The following is a 17599-nucleotide window of genomic DNA, read 5'->3' on the forward strand; positions in this document are numbered from 1 at the left end:
GGATCAGGGATCAGTAGCAGAAATTTTGAGTGGTTCAGAGAACCAGTAAATACCACCTCTGACTACCTCTGCCCCCATCTGTTCTCTGCCTCCCAAGTCCCATTTGATCGGGAGGAAATGGAGATTTTGTAGTAACCTTTCTCTGAAATGGGGACGAAATGGAGATTTTGCAGTATTCTTCCCCCAGAGTAGGATGGGAATGGAGATTTTATAGTATCCTTCCCCTGCCATGCCCACCAAGCCATGCCCACCAAGCCATGCCCACAGAACCAGCAGTAAAACATTTTTGAACCCAACTACTGGAGGGGCTCATTGTTTGGTGAAATGGAGCACTGCAATCTACTTCTTAAACTTCCTATTACCTTGAAAAATGTCCAATTTTCCCTGATCATATTTAACCAAGTTTTTATTAAAGGCTCATCTTCATAGCCCAGTTTATAATGCATAATTTTTCTATTCCCTCACCCCCACCCCAATGTAAGTCTTGTCATGGACGTGAATTGCAGCATTTCCTTTATGCTGATGTTTGGTATTGAGGAGGACTGGGTCTTGCTAATGTTCTATAAACCAGGTCAGATTGCTGCAGCTCTGGCCCCTCCCTTCTGGCCCCATCCAAGGTCAGTTTGGCTTTAATTGGAGAGCGATGCAATGCGCCAAGGCATTTGCTTATGCAATGCTTCTCATGTGCTGGTCAGACATGATGCAGCTGTAGAGCTCTTCTAAATGATACTCAACATGTTTCCTTTTAAAGATTTGTTTGTTTGTTTGTTTAAATTTATAGGCTGCCCCTCTCCAATAATCATTTACATACGATTAAAGAAGAAGACTAGTACAGGAGATTAGTTGAGACTACAAGAGAATCAGATTGTAACACCCTGTATTGTGGATGTTCTTCTAGATCCCTGGATCCCTAGATCCCAGGGGAGGCAATTTGATTTTTAATAGAGGCAATTGGAACCTTGTTTAAACCAAGTTAATGGTCTTTTAGGCTTCCTCCACATGAGTAGGAGTTTACTTTGTGAATAGTAAGAATTATATGTCACGGGGGGGAGGGGGGATCAGGATTTTAGAGATACTTAGGTGGGGCATGGCTACTTACATTACAGAGTTCCCTTTTACCAGCAAAGTTTTATGTGCGGCCATACTTATTTCTATCTCTACTATTTCGTGGATAATAATATCTGAGCCATTTTATATTCTGCTGACATTTTCATACTCACTGGTGACTTCTGAATGATGCTAGCCACAGTCATTAATTGCCAGCATTGCCATTTACTGTGATTGAGTACTTTCAACCAATCCTTTCTACTTCAATCTGTGTGTCTCTATTCAATTGTGAGTTTGGATGCATAACATGGAGGAAGAATGAGAGAGAGAGACTCTGACAATGTACCTAGAGAACCTTCTTTTATTCACTTTCCCATGCATATGACAAGTTGGCTGGTCTTTTTTTCAACATGGGTTTTATATTCTTCTGGTGCGGATGTCAGAAACATCCAGGGTGGTAGATTGCTGCCATGGAATACTGCAGATTCAAGGGACTTGAGAGGTGGCTATACCCTCTTTCAAGGGCACCTACAGCACTCAGCTCATTTCTCTCTAGAACATGTTAAGGCAGGAGTCTTCAAACTTGGCAACTTTAAGACTTGTGGACCTCAACTCCCAGAATTCTCCAGCCAACTCTACTATGCTGGAGAATTCTGGCAGTTGAAGTCCACAAGTCTTAAAGTTGCCAAGTTTGAAAACTTCTATCTTAAGGTAACCAACTAGTATTGGGTTTCCCACCAGAAGGTAATGCTTTGTGGGAAGGGAAATAAATCCAGGGAATGCACCAATGACTTGCTTTAATTTATCTTGTATGAAACTTGTAAAGTCGGCGTCATTTTTACGAAGCCAAATGAGAGTTTGGTTGTCAGCACAATCCAATTAACCTTGGCATCCTTTTCTGCTGACTCAAGAACAAGAAGAACGCAGATGAATAAAGCCATAAAGAAAAGAAACCTACATGTTGGTTGAGAGAGATTAAAAAGCAGGGGCAGCTAGGTTTATTTTATAAGTTAACATTTGTTTTTATTCCAGTAATGAGGGTTGTCAGAAACAGCAATTTGGCAGAGATGTCTAGTCCCTGGGGCATTAACTGCAAACAAAAGCTAACTATTATGTTCACATTAAAGACTAAACATATTATTTGTGTGTGACTTCTGTTTTCTTTTGCAAGTATCCACATCATGCATCTGGAAGGAGAACAAACAAAAAAGGTGTGCACAGATATATATGCATCTACGTAGCTTATTCTGTGTTTGTGGGAAGAGATTGCATTTTGGAATGAGAAACTAGTTTTCAGTACAAATGAAATATTAACATATTCATTTTCCCAGTAAATTCCCAGTGGGAATTGTGAATGCCGTGTTTTGAGTTTTGGAAAGGCTTTTTTTTTTGCTCAACAAAAAAGAGGCAAGTCAGTGCAAGTATAGACTAGGTGGGGTGCAACACTGAAAATACAGTTTGTAGAGAGATGGAAAAACAGCTTGATTGGTGTGGAGAGAAGCTCATTATCAAAACCTTTTAGAGTTCTTTGTCTCATTCTTTTTCAAGAATCAAAGTGGCTTTTTTGTATTCTATATTGTAAAAAGTCATTATATATACCTGTAAAGGAGATTGACACCCCCCCCCCAATATTTGATTGTTAAAATGAGTTACTTTAGATTTATGACTATATTAAGGCAGACCACTTTTCTTTCTAAGATTTTCCAAAGTATAAGGGGTGCTAACATTTTTCTGGGCTTCCAGTTCAGTGTTAGTTTCCTTTTATGTAGGAACGTGAAGTGTATACTGAAGTCTCTACTCTCTCAAGTTCACAAAGCTCTTCCTTCAATGGGTATGTTATATTAGACTACAACTGAACTTCTAATTGAAATAGATGTGGGTTGAGAGTATAGATGGCTATATAGGTGTCAGAATTTCAGCAAGGCTACATTTTGACTACAAAATGCCTCCAAGAATTTTGATGAACAAATTAGGCTTTTATTAATAGAAACATTCTTCAAGGGGTAGATTTAAATCACACCTTCCTTACTTGGTACCTTCCAGATGTGTTAGAAAAAAGAAGTGCTAGCCAAGCAACATGAAATGTATAATCAGATATGGCTAAGATATAAAGAATCCCGCAAAATCCCTGCAGATGCTAAATACTGGTAGAATACATGTGCCTGTATGGCAATAGGTATTGCACTAGCATTCACGCATCATTGTCAGAATATAAAGTTATTTGCAACTGTTTAGGCTAAAGTTGCAGTTTCATGCAACATAAGTGCATGCCATTGAACATAATGGAAATGCCTCCTTTATAAATAAAGCATTTAGATTGGATTAGATTGTATAGATACATGTTCTGTTTAAAATTAGCAACTTCAAATATATGAAAATGGCCATCACATTATAGTAAAATAAACGAATAAAGTTGAGACTATAATGGATCCATAAAAGATGATTAATAATTTCATGTCCTCAGAACAGAGTTACTGAATTATTATCATATACAGATGATCTTGTATACTTATGCATATGACCTTCTGGATATTGCTGAACTATATCCCACAGCAATTACGCCTCAGGTTAGGGCTGATGAGTCTTTAATGGCAACAAAACATATGAAAAGCCACCTATTCCATGTTTCTTTGATGTTTTCTAAAACATGTGATAAATCAGGGGCAGGTTCTTCTTAACTGCTGCTACTGGTGCATTGCGCAGGCAGCATGGGGATTCTCGTGTGTGTGTGCAATGCTCACAACCGTGCACAGGTCCCCACTGTAATTTTGTCTCCAGGCATGCGCAGGAAGCAAAAACATGGCAAAATTTCAGAAGGGGACATTTGTATATGTGCAATTTCGGTAATTCTTTGCTTCTGCACATGTGCAGAAGCAAAAAATGCCCAAAGTCCCATGTGCACACACATCCCCTTGCAAGATTATGCTTCTGCACATGCACAGAAACAAAAAAGACCAAAAATTCAAGAAAAAAGATGGCGGCACCCGAAGGACCAACACAATGTGCAGATTGCACAATCTGGCGACTGTTACCAATGTGCAGTCGCCTACTACACAGATAGCAACCCACCACTGATTATATTATGAGTAGAGGAGTGGAGTACTCTTCTTGTGAGATACCTCTGAACCCATTCAATCATGTTAATGTGCAATATACAATGTGGGTTCCAGGTGGACGAGCTGTATTCAAGAATTGGTTTGGGGAAGGTTTTGTATACCCGAGTTAGCAATACAATGTTACCAGAGAAGAAGTTTCACAAAATTAGGTTAACAACTATTAATGTCTCTTTGGCAATGCTGTTACAGTGAGCTTAGATCATTTGAGATAAGTACTTCTAAGTCCTTTACAGGGTGAGGGTTGTCCGCGAGATCGTTTCCACCCAACTTGTATTTGGCGTTCTGATTTTTATTGCCAATGTGTAGGACAGAACATTTATTAGTTGAAATTTGGAATTGCCAATTCTGACACATAGTCAAAATCACTTTATAGGGCAGCAGCATTGTCAGTGGTGTTAAATAATTTTACATCATTTGCAAAGAGGATGCAGCTGCCTTTAATATGAATGCATAGGTCATTGATATAAAACAGAAAGAGTGTGGGTCCTACACATTGCCTTAGAGGGACTGGTTAACTGGTGCCGGCTTGGATAGAGTCCTCCCCATTTTGACTATTTGTTGCCTATTTGACAGGAACCCGACTATCCACTTGTGCAGGGATCTGGAGATGCCATAAGAACTTAGTTTCAACATTAGTTTGTCGTGCACTACTGAGTCAGCTTTGCAGAAGTCTATGTAAATTGTGTCTATTGCTTTACCCTGGTCAAGAGGTGTGATCCAAATGTTTCTGCAGAGTAGGAGTTGCAGATTACAGGATTTTTTTCCCCTGAAATCACTGCTTGTTAGAAAGCAGGTTGTTTGTTTTTAAGTAAAGGGTGATGGGTTGCTTTATTATTAATTCCATGACTTATAATTGATTCCAACATTTTGAAAATATTGACTCTCAGTTAGATGCCATTTCTGGGAGCAGCATGTTTTTGACTGGTACCCCTTACTCAGCTGATTCCTTCATTGCTCCTGTCAAAGTAAATATTACTTTCACTGAGTCCAGCACCCAATCTCTCCCTGGTTTTTCCTTTGTCTTTGTCAATCAGACAAAGAATAAGATTATTCAAAGACATTTGATGGTTTTTCTTTCCTTCTGCCTTCTTTCTATGTCCATCAGATGTACAATGGAACACTCAAAAGAAACGCAGCTGAGAACAAACGCTATAGTTCCTACAGCCAAATGGACGGTTGGGGTAGCAAGCATTATAACAAGATCTGCAGTCCTACACATGCTGGCAGTGACTACTGCTTTGTGCAGAATATGAAAAGTAGCCGGAGTGAGCCGGATCTCTACAATGACCCTCCACGAGGCACGTTAAGGAGGAATCAGAGTGGAAGCCGTGTGAGTCACAAGGCCAATCATCATCGTCACAGCTTTTACAGCAATACATGCAACAACCAGGAAGGAATTGCAACCCTCACAAGGTCAAACAAGAGAGTTCCAATCCGCACCCCCTCTTGCACGTCCGCTAACAAGCAAGATGCAGTCTATGCCCAGCCTGTAGCCAGCAAGCCGGATGCAACCTACATGTGTCGCTCCAAGTAAGTCTCTGTGCATGTTTTCTCTGTGTGGCCCATGATGTAGGAAATTATGTGCAAGACAGATAAAAAGCATAATGAAAACCTAGTTGGAGCATTTTGCTTTCCATCACCTTGAAAATAATAATATTCTTCAACACTTCATAGGACATTAGTATAATTTGCCTGAGGTAGGAAGCCATTTAGGCTATAACCCTAAGCACACTAATTAGGAAGTAGTTCTATTAGAATTGCATGTGTGTGAATGTCAGTTATGTATGAAGAATCCTTGATTAAGAAAATAAGTGGTATTCATATTCATATTCAAAGATTAGATTAGATTAGATTTATTGGATTTATATGCTGCCCCTCTCCGCAGACTCGGGGCGGCTCACAACAATGGCAAAAACAGTACATAGTAACAAATCTAATATTTAGCAATCTAAATTACTGTTTATTATTATTATTATTATTATTATTATTATTATTATTTATTTATTTATTGGATTTGTATGCTGCCCCTCTCCGCAGACTCCGCAGAATTTTTTAGGTTAAAAAATTCAGAAATGGCCATCACATTATAGTAAAATAAATGAATAAAGTTGAGACTATAATGGATTCATAAAAGATGATTAATAATTTCACGTCCTCAGAACAGAGTTACTGAATTATTATCATATGCCGGTTGGCGGGCCCCAGGGGGAGAGCCTTCTCTGTGGCGGCACCGGCCCTCTGGAACCAACTCCCCCCGGAGATCAGAACTGCCCCTACTCTTCCTGCCTTCCGTAAACTCCTCAAAACCCACCTTTGCCGTCAGGCATGGGGAAACTAAACATCTCCCCCTGGGCATGTTGAAGTTATATATGGTATGCCTGTATGTGTGTATGTTAGTATAGGGGATTTTCTTAAACTTATAATATTTTAATTAATTGGATTGTATTGGATTGTTTTTCACTTGTTGTGAGCCGCCCCGAGTCTTCGGAGAGGGGCGGCATACAAATCCAAATAATAAATAAATAAATAAATAAATAAATAAATATACAGATGATCTTGTATACTTGTGCATATGGCATTCTGGATATTGCTGAACTATATCCCACAGCAATTGCTCCTCAGGTTGGGGTTGATGAGTCTTTAATGGTAACAAAACATATGAAAAGAATCCTTGATTAAGAAAATAAGTGGTATTCATATTTAACAGATCAATACTGCTGTTGTTTATTAATATACAGTAGTCCCTCACCTATCGCTGGTGTTACGTTCCAGACCGGGCCGCGATAGGTGAAATCCGCGATGGGGAATTTATCGACTGATAGTACTTATTTAAGTATTTATATTGTAATTGTTTGGTAAGTTTTCATTGTTTTACGTGTTTATAAACCCTTCCCACACAGTATTTATTTTAGATACAGTATTTAAATACAGTATTTACAATTTTAGATATATATATTTTTTTAAAAACCTGCCGATCGAGTTCGGCGGGCTGTTTAAATCTGCCGATCGACTTCCTCAGAAACCCGCGATGAAGTGAAGCCGCAGTAGGTGAAGTGCGGTATAGTGAGGGACTACTGTACAGTATTTCCCTGTTAATCTATTTCCCCGCTACACCACTGATAGCTGAATGTTTAGCACCACAGTTTAGTATCTAGTCAGTGATTGATTTCTTTCAAACTACATATAAAGATTTAAAAATTCCTATAGTAATTTTTTAAAATTTAACCTATGTTTAAAAGTCCTCAACCATGGAATAAAAAGAAACTCAATAATGATTTATATATTCTTAGCATATTTAACCAGTTCTGAATACTAACTACTCATGAACACTGGATAGTCAGCTATATTGCTCAACTTCTCTTGTGGAATGCCCACCTAAACAGAACATAGAGTTTACTATGGTTGTATGTACAAATGGAATCATTAAAGTAGCTATGTCTTTTCCCAGGTGTACATGACAGCTTCTAGGGTTTGTATGAATATTTTGAACATACTTTTAGGGACAGCTGGAAATCAGTGGTAAAATGCTCCCAGTTTGCTCGTGCCTCTCAGTTGTCAGTGATCCAATCACAAAGGGAGCATGAGGTTCCGCCCACCTGCCCAGATGCCGCCACTTGGGTTCTTTTACTCTCTGTGCATACACAGAAAGCTTTACGCACACACAGAGGATAAAAGAACCCAAATGGTGACCAGCTCCCTGAACCAAGAGCATTTACCCCTGCTGGAAACAGTTTCTGAAGAAACAGTGCATATTTGAAAATGTACATAGTTGCTTTAACTGTTTGGAAAGAGATGAATTTAATGCACCCATACATGTTCTGCAGCAGTTCTTTAATCACATGCTAGACTTCAGTTTCATCTACCTATTTTAAATCAGAAGTTGTAGAGACATATTTACTGCATATGTGAGTCAGCATTGAAACCTTCCTGAAAATGAGGTAGGTGATGATACGCAAACTGTTGCAATAACATGTATTAGGACTATTCTACGTGCAGCAGTGTAAATGGCATGCTAGAGTTTAAAACCCAGCAGCCTTCCAAAACTTCTCCTTAAGGAATGATGATTAGAGACCCAGGTTCCTATTAGAACAGAATTGCTTTCGTCTCTTAAACTACTGTGTGGGAAACACTTTCCTCTGCCAAACATTTTTCAGGAGCGGCCTCTTTGGAACACCCTTTCCAATCGGGTGTGGTTCATCTTGTGAAACTGGTCCAGATTTGGGGAGTTGTTTGCCTTGAAGCATAGGCCTGGTTGGTGACTCTTCCATCCAGTAGAACAGGTTCCTCTTTGGGAGCTGTTTCATTTCTAGAACTGAGACGGCTTGGTCCTGTACCATAATGGGAATGGGATGGAATTAAAGTGATTGTTTTAAAAAGGGCACCGTGAGTGAGTCACTTTTGAAATCAGCCAGAAATGGAAAGTTCATTTCATATATTGCTTTCTGTTGAAATAAATACATACTTAGAGATGTATTCCCATCCCAGGAGTTGACAGTTTAATTCTCGAGAGCCAAGAAAAGCTGGAGGAACCCCCCCCCCCCCCCGACATATGTATTATTTTCCAGGACAGTTGAAATTTGGAAGTTCTACTGCAGAGATTTGCTTAATAGAAGGAACAGGGCACAACAAGCTTAAGGCTGGAGTAATGAGAAACTGATAACAATATGAATTTACTCAACTCAAAGTCTTGCCCAAGTCTGAGTACAGAACCCAGATAACGAGTGCAGCAGTTTCTGCAGGAAATGTGATTATGTTACCAAATTGTGATTATTCTGCCTCTTGCATTTTAGCATTGCCTTTTTTTCTCTGTTGAATCGTTCCATTCATCAGTCATGACTTTGAATGTACTAAAGCATTTTGAGTTGTGTGAAATAGTGCTCAATAATTCTGACAACAACAACAACAACAGAGTTCAGAACCACTTTCATGCCCTCGGGCATTCTTTCAGTCATTCCCTACTGGCAATTGTTAATATGAAGAAGCATTATATCTCACAGACAATTGTCACATATTCCAAAATCTCACAGACATAGATAATCATAGACCAATACCAAACTCTGGGATTTACCAGATTCCTCAACTATGTGCTTTTTAATTTAATATGATTGAATGCCACATTTCTAGCAGCAGAGTTTGCGGAGAGGGGCGGCATATAAATCCAATAAATCTAATAAATCTAATCTTCTGTCTGCAAAGAATGGAAGAAACCATCTTTATGGGAAGACTGTCCAAATATTCATTCTGAGTGGGTAGTCAAAATAATACCCATATTTCAGTGTTTCCCAACCTTGGCAACTTGAAGATATTTGGACTTCAACTCCCAGAATCCCCCATCCAGCGAACACTGGCTGGGGAATTCTGGGAGTTGAAGTCCAGATATCTTCAAGTTGTCAAGTTTGGGGAACACTGCCGTATTTAACTAATGAATATAAGGAATTCAAATAATTCTTTTAAGTTTTAATCTTGTAATCTTGCCCTGTTATAGATAGTTGCATATAGCGGAATCTATGTAATTTTTAACCACTTTATAATGCCTTTATAAAACCATACTTGAAATATTGCATCGTTTTGATCCTTGTGATGTAAAAAAGAACTCTAGAAAAAGTGCAAAGAAAAGCAACAGAGATGATGAGGGGACTGAAAGTTAAAACATACAAAGGATAGTTGCATGAACTGGATATGTCTACTTTAATGAAAAGAGGGACTAGTGGTGATATGATAGCAGTGTTCTAACATCCAAGGAGCCACCTGAGAGAAGAGCAAGCCAACCTATTCTTCAAATATTTAAACGCAGAACAAGAAGTAATAAATGGAAACAAATCAAGGAGAGATCCAATATAGAACATAGGAGATATGATTTGATTGTTAGAACATTTAATCAGTGGAATGATTTGCCTTCAGAAGTTGTGGATTCATCAGGACTGGAAGTTTTTAAGAAGAGATTGGAGAACCATTTTCTGAAAAGATATGAAGCTTCATGCTTGAGCAAGGGATTGTAGTAGAAGACTTCCAAGGTTCTTTCCAACTCTGTTATTCTGTTATATATTTTATACTTAGGATGTTTTTATGTAATCATGTTACAGTCATGAGTCACAGACAACAGAACCCAAGTTAGAGCGTATATCAATAAAGAGCAAGAATCAAAAGAGTATCAGGATCAGCATAGAAAAAAACTGGCATATCAAAGAAAAAATCTGGGATAAAAAGCTTTAACTTAAGAATAATTCTTAAAAGTTATTAAAAGAATAACTTTTAACATAATGATGATCTGGGTATTTTATACAACACTATCAAGAAGGGGTGAAACTATAACATAGCAGCATCCCTAATTCAACAAGCCTCTGCAAAAGTTTCTTTCACTTATTTAATTAAATCCTGACCATTTTCAAATCATGAAAACTAAGCTCATGCCTGCTGAAAAGTCAAAAGAATCATCACACAACTCATATTTCTTTTTAGAATATATCGCCCTGCAGAATGACCGAGGCAGTTTTGAATGTTTCTTCTTTTTATATTCAGAATATGTCATGATGAAGTGGATTATGGAGCAATGACCATCCAGAAAGCCATTCAACTCCTGTGTTCCTCAGATGAGAAGAATCAGGCCATGGGTGCCTACTACCTCCAGCATACCTGTTTTCAAGATGAATCTGCCAAGCAAGAGGTAAATATGTTATTTTAGCATTATGGTAGAAGCCAACTTACCTCGCTGCTGGTTCACCTCCTCCTCTGCCGCGTGGCCACACCTCGTGGGCATGGCAAGCTTCGTGCTCATGTGCATGTGCAGTGCAAATCCCTCCTCCCAATTTTTTTTAAATTGCCGAAAACAAAATGGGGACACATATGCAGTGCTGGAAACTCGGCTTCTGCACATGCACAAAATTCAAAAAAAGATGGTGGCACCCATGGACCGGCACCGAACGATCAGGTTCAGTGCTTCATTGTGATATCACTAGCAGGTTGATACCAGTTTGGGTGAACCGGTCCAAACCGGGATGAACCCATACCTGATGAAAGCTTAAAAATGCAGAACTGTGTCAGAACATTTTTTTTCCCTATAGCTTCAACAGAAAGATCAAATTAAGAACCAAAAACATATCCATCCAACACCAAATAAATTACTGAAGTATATTGCATGGATAAATAAATGTGGTTTTATTTAATATTCATAAATTACTTTTGTTCACAAATAATTTATATTTGATAATCTAAACGTATAGCTATTAGAAGTAACTCTGATTCGAATATACTTCGATACCTTTATTTAAATAAAGATTTAAATTTATAAAAGATTTACTATAGGATTTACTATATTCAGTTAATGATTCTAAAGATATGGTTATTTTTAATATATTCATTATGAATTCAAGAACTGTATCCAAGAAAACAATCTTGAGTTTGGAATATTTAGCCATTACTTCCTAAGTAGCAAGGAAGACACCAGTGAAATTCTAAATGTATTCAATTTTATCATTAAAATTTCCTTTAGAATAGTTAGGTTAATATCCTCCTGTACTAAAAATATCTCTACTGGTCAATGAGAATATTAGAATTTGAGTCCAAAAGTTCATCAAACAGTTATATATACTATGTTATAAATGTACACAATATTTATAAATTAGTCTAAACCTTTCTATTTTTATGAAGTCATCTTTTTTATGCCCTACTAGAATAGCAATAGGGCTAGTAATTGTGGTTAGCAGATTTTGGAGGTTGGGGAATATAAATATTTAGTACAATCTATTTGTTATTGCACCTATGTGCTGGACAATAAAATTGAGTTGCTTATGGGAAAATGCTGTGAACTTTGTAACTAGTTTGCAAAAGAAATCCTCTATTCTAACTCCACCTCACTCATGCAATAAATAGTTCAGTGAAATATGGCAGCACTTTAGCATTCTGTCTGATTCCATGACACTGGTGGTGTTTGACAATGGACACAATATATTTCTGGACAGCCATGATATATTTGAAATTCCAGTACTGTATAACCAAAGATGCTGCTCAGTATGAGGTCCATTTCCAAATTTGCAAAAACTCCTTTCTACCATGATTCTTGAGCTTTAGGCCTTTGAAGAGAAGATATTTTTTTCTACTTCCTTTCAGATACATAAATGTATATGAGCAGACAAATGCAATGGGAAGTAAAAACAATATGGAGTTAAAAAAATTATTTAATTTGCCTTTTGCATGGAGTAAGAATTAGGGAATGCTGTCCCTATAGGACTAGCAATTTGACAGGGAGAAAAAGTTGCATTTACTGTTTTGTCATGATACCTCCAGAAACCTCTTGTCTTAAGTATCAATTAACTTAGATTTCCTTATTAGTTTAAGCTCTTGATAACTTCAGTTGGCAGAAATGAAGTGGGAATTATAGTTAGGTATGAAAGCCCAGCACCATCACTTCAAATTTCTTTCCTGGACAGGATCCTTTAAGGAAGGGGTCCCCAACCTTGGCAACTTTAAGACTTGTGAACTTCAACTCCCAGCTTTGCTGGCTGAGAAACTATGGGAGCTGCATTACTCAGGGTAACTGATAGCTCACTGATGATTGCTTGGTGCTTAGAAGATGCAGTCTGGGCGAGGAGATGGAAATTTTCCATATTCCATTCCTAACTCATTACAATTTTATTGATCAATAAAAATATAGACACAATATTTTATTTAAATGCAAGCAGTGGCAAGCAATGCAATACATTCCTTTCCGGAATACATTGATTCCATACGTCAGTCACTTCACTATAAGAGCTCCTCAGCATTAGTCCTTAGTAAATAGGAGAACTAAAAACCATTTTTTCTCAAGTCAGCATCACAGGTCTGGTTCACATAATTCATAACACCATTCTCATAATGCAAATAGATTGATATTACAGCCATTGCTTAAAATGTGTAAAACCTGTATTTATTAAAGTACTGAAATATTCAATGGTACCTTTATCTTCAGTTTGAAAACTGAATAATGGGAAGACCAAGACATGACTCAATTATTTGACATCATTTTAAACCCCTGGTATTAGGCAGTTGTCTATCAATCAGAAATTATTCTATTATATCCCACTCCACTCCAAATAAAACAATCGTGGTTTCAAGAAACTCTTATATAGTTCTGAAGACCTGAAATGGTGATAGCAGCCATTACCTCCACCTCCCTAGCATATTTATTTATTTATTTTATTAGAGTTGAAAGGGACCCAGCAGGTCATCATGTCCAACCCCCTACTCAAGCAGGAAATCCTACACCTCCCCAGCCAGATGGTAGTCCAATCTCTTCTTGAAAATGTCCAGAGGTGGGGATTCACAACCTCCGCTGGCAGGCCGTTCCACTGGTTGATTGCTCTGACCCTCAGGAAGTTCTTCCTTATTTCCAGGTTGAATGTCTCCTTCCATCCGTTGTTCCTCATCTGGCCCTGTGCCAAAGAGAGTTACATATGCATATTTTCTGCAATAGAGCCTCCTTAAGGCACATATTTCAACTTACTATATTTCAACTGTTTTATATTGACTAAAAGAACAGCAGAGCTTTATGAGCAGCTTTTTTCAATGCACATTTCAATTCTTTCTTTTTTAGGTTTACCGACTTGGAGGCATTGCCAAGCTGATTGAACTTCTGCGCAGTTCAGATGAGAATGTGCAGCAGGCTTCAGCTGGGGCCCTTCGAAACTTAGTCTTCAGAAATCCAACTAACAAATTAGAAACCCGCAGGCAGAATGGAATTCGAGAGTGTGTGAATCTCCTAAGGAGGACTGGGAATACCGAAATACAGAAGCAGTTGACAGGTATTCTTTAATGGAAAGGTGAAACAACAAGTGGCAATGAGTCACAAAATGCAACTAAAAGGATACTTTGGACACCAAAAGATACACTTCTTCAAGAAATGGAAGCTAGTTATTCAGGCCAGAATATCTCCGGGACAGCCTTCTGCTGCACGAATCCCAGTGACCGGTTAGATCCCACAGAGTTGGCCTTCTCCGGGTCCTGTCGACTAAACAATGTCATCTGGCGGGACCCAGGGGAACAGCCTTCTCTGTGGTGGCTCTGACCCTCTGGAACCAACTCCCCCCAGAGATTAGGATTGCCCCCACCCTCCTTGCCTTTCGGAAACTCCTTAAAACCCACCTCTGCCATCAGGCATGGGGGAATTGAAACATATCCCCCTTGCCCATGTAGTTTCTGTGTATGATTTGACTATATGCTTGTTTTTTTTAATATATATATATATTGGGGTTCTTTTGGATTTTTTAAACTTAAAACTGTAATTTAGATTGCTAAATATTAGATTTGTTATTATGTATTGTTTACCATTGTTGTGAGCCGCCCCGAGTCTACGGAAAGGGGCAGCATTTAAATCCAATAAATCTAATCTAATCTAATCTACGGTAGTTATTAGGGTGGTTGACAGATTAAGTGATTTGTGAATGCCTGTGTGTAGCTCTTTAATTCAGTCAAGAAAGTCACTCTGCTTCCATTAATTTGTATTAGAAAAAATTAACATAGCCTCTTTTTTTATGACTTAGAGAACTTTGCAAATACATCTTACCACTTGACAGGAAAATAATTATTTCATATTTCCTTTTTTGTTCTATATTTCAGTAACATCCCTGCATTAAGATAAAGCTAAACATGATCAGAAAATAGGCTTCAGAAATAATTTACTTGGAAGACCTGCTTGATTTCAGTGAATATTTAGAGATATACTTTCACATCACTCTGTCTTACCTATTTATATAGAAAGAGTCACACTGCAAACTCCAGCAACAAACCTCTTTAACTTAATTTCCAGGATTGCTTTGGAACCTCTCCTCTACTGATGAACTGAAAGAAGATCTGATACATGATGCTCTTCCAGTTCTGACGGATCGTGTTATTGTACCTTTTTCTGGATGGTGCGATGGTATTGGCAATAGAACAAGAGAGATTGTTGACCCAGAAGTTTTCTTCAATGCCACCGGCTGTTTAAGGTACATCACTGGACAAAACATTAATAGTTTAATGATATCATTAAAAATCACTGAGAATGAGTTTAACTGGAACTATCCACCAAAAGAGCTATATGTTGTTTGGTTTTTCAAATGTTTTACAAAAACATTTATATCAATACAGTAATATAAAGATAATCCAATCATTAAAAAGATGGAAGAATGTGCATCCTTTTTCATATAGCTGGGATTATGTTGTTTTAAAAGGTTGTTAAACCTTACCTTCAATGGAATTGGTGATACAAAGAATGATTTCTGGGACCTTACAGAATTGGATCTTGTATGCAAGCAGACTAATGTGAAGGAGGCATTTCTTTCAGTATTGGTTTCCAAGCCATTTAGATCTTTGAAGAAAAGAAGTAGTACCTTGAAATGGCTTGAAAGGAAATAGATAGTCACTATGTTTCTTGTTTTAAAAAAAAATGATCAAGGAAAGAATGCCCATCTAAACACTTCAATTTCCATAATTAAAGAGTCTGAATTAGATAATGCAATAATCCCTGTACATAAATATATTTGGGTGTTGCTGTTATTTAATTAAATGACAAGAAGGTGCAAGATCTATGTCAGGGTGTCAAACTCAATTTCATTGAAGGCCGCATCAGAGTTATGTTTGATCTTGCGGGAAGGGGCATGGCCAGCTTGATGTCACTCATGTAGGGGATGCCTTTGGTCACTTGAGTGCTCTGCCGGAGAAAACAGGCTCTGGAGTGCCATTGTCAGCTGTGACGGCCTCCTGCAACCGTCTTCCAGCAAAAACAGAGTTCAGGAAGGTGCACACAGCTGTCCAAAACTCTGCTTTTGCTAGCAGATGTACTGTGGGCCGCTCCTTTGTTGTTTCCAGGGTGGCCCCATGGGCCATATCTAAGCACCCTGCAGAGCAGATCTGATACCTGGGCCTTGAATTTGACACCCCTGATCTATGTTATGTCACAGACAAATATCCAACTATATTGTTAAAATGCAATCCTTTCTGCTTATTTTTCTGAGAATTTAAACAATAGCCTCTGGCGACTGGTTTTTTCATAAAAAGTCCTATTGTATTGACTTCCCTATCTAAAATACCTCGAACCCTGTCAGTCACTCCAGTTTACATTAGACACGGCAATTTGTGGGCAGAGAAGGTTTTGCTCATGCTTGCAAAAATCAAACCGACCTTGGCATGCAGATATTAGTTCTGACTTGTAGCTTTCAACTACCAGTCTCCTACCTGCCAGCAACTAGGAACTATTGGATGGGCAGATGAAACATATTTGCAATTAGAAAATTTAATCAACTGAAGCACTGCCTTAGGAGAGGGATAGGCAGTAGATGGATCAGAAGCTACTGGTACAGTTTTGGGTGATCTGCAGAAGGTTAAGAAGAATGTTTGACTCTTAATTGAATAACAATAGCAAGTATTGAATATATTTCTTCCTTAAACTAATCTGCTGAAAATTAGTGTTTGGGGAAAAATCAGGGATCTTACAAAAGAGAGACTTCTTCCATATTTTATAGTTTGATTTCAATATAACATTCATACAATGTGTTCATATTAAGTAATTTATTATAAAGAACCCCAACATATCTCATCCGTACTCATTGAAGACATGGTATAACATACTCTGTCTTCAGTTACTTTATTTTATCTTCTATTTTGCTTGTTCCTGGATCCAAATTCCCTCTACTATAACTAAGACCACATGTACAACCGATTTCTACACCTGCATGTTGCTGCTAATCTTTTTTTTAAATGCTTTCTAAAATTCAACCATGGGTAGATATATTAAGATGTACTATAATCCTGTCTAAACAGTTGTCTATTTTATCCAAATGTCTAATCAAATAATTTATTGCCATTTGCCCGCAGAGATTTTCATTGAGGTTATTTATTCTGTTATGAAACGTAGATTTAACTATAAAGTAGCTGAGTAGAAAGGGAAGGATTTCAGTGTTTGTTCTGTGTCCTCAATTGCCCAATATTGGAGGTGTGGTTTCCAACTATCATGAATTGGAAAGCAGAAAATATGAACTTGCTTAACTCCATTTAAAACAAAATGAAAACCTTTGGTCTGTACCAGTAGTGGGTTTCTAAAACCAGTTGCTATTGGTTTGTGCTCATGCACAGAAGTGTTCCAGGCAGGTGGGTGGAGTCTCCAACCAACGCTGCTACCAGTTCGTGGAACTGAGCCGAACTGGGAGCAACCCACCATTGGTCATTGTTGAGCAATCTACCGAAATCCAGGGAGAGGGGAGGATAGTGAAAACTGACTTCATCTGACTTTCAGTAGACTTGTTTTTCACCTTCCCAAGGTCTGGAAGCTTTTCTGAAGCCCCTGGGAGGGTGAAAATGACCTTCCCCGTGCTCCAGAGGCCCTCAGAGAGGCAGAGGGAGTGTGGGGGCACTACACATACATGCACATGAGGGTCATGGGGAGCACTGGGGGTTGCATGTGCATGCGTGGGTGGCAGGGTGCATGG

At 38.3% G+C, this 17599-nt stretch overlaps 1 protein-coding gene across 1 annotated transcript in view; it reads left to right on the top strand.

The window, feature by feature from the left end:
* The window catches only part of PKP1 (plakophilin 1), a 54806-nt gene that overhangs the window by 22042 nt on the left and 15165 nt on the right, over positions 1-17599 (top strand). The window contains exons 3-6 of the mRNA XM_070745702.1: positions 5269-5693; positions 10683-10827; positions 13732-13939; positions 14944-15121. Of these exons, the coding sequence (XP_070601803.1) occupies positions 5269-5693; positions 10683-10827; positions 13732-13939; positions 14944-15121 (956 nt within the window). The remainder of the gene's footprint in view (positions 1-5268; positions 5694-10682; positions 10828-13731; positions 13940-14943; positions 15122-17599) is intronic.

The sequence above is a fragment of the Erythrolamprus reginae genome, chromosome 3 (genome assembly GCF_031021105.1).
Source record: "Erythrolamprus reginae isolate rEryReg1 chromosome 3, rEryReg1.hap1, whole genome shotgun sequence".
NCBI classification, from domain to species: domain Eukaryota; kingdom Metazoa; phylum Chordata; class Lepidosauria; order Squamata; family Dipsadidae; genus Erythrolamprus; species Erythrolamprus reginae.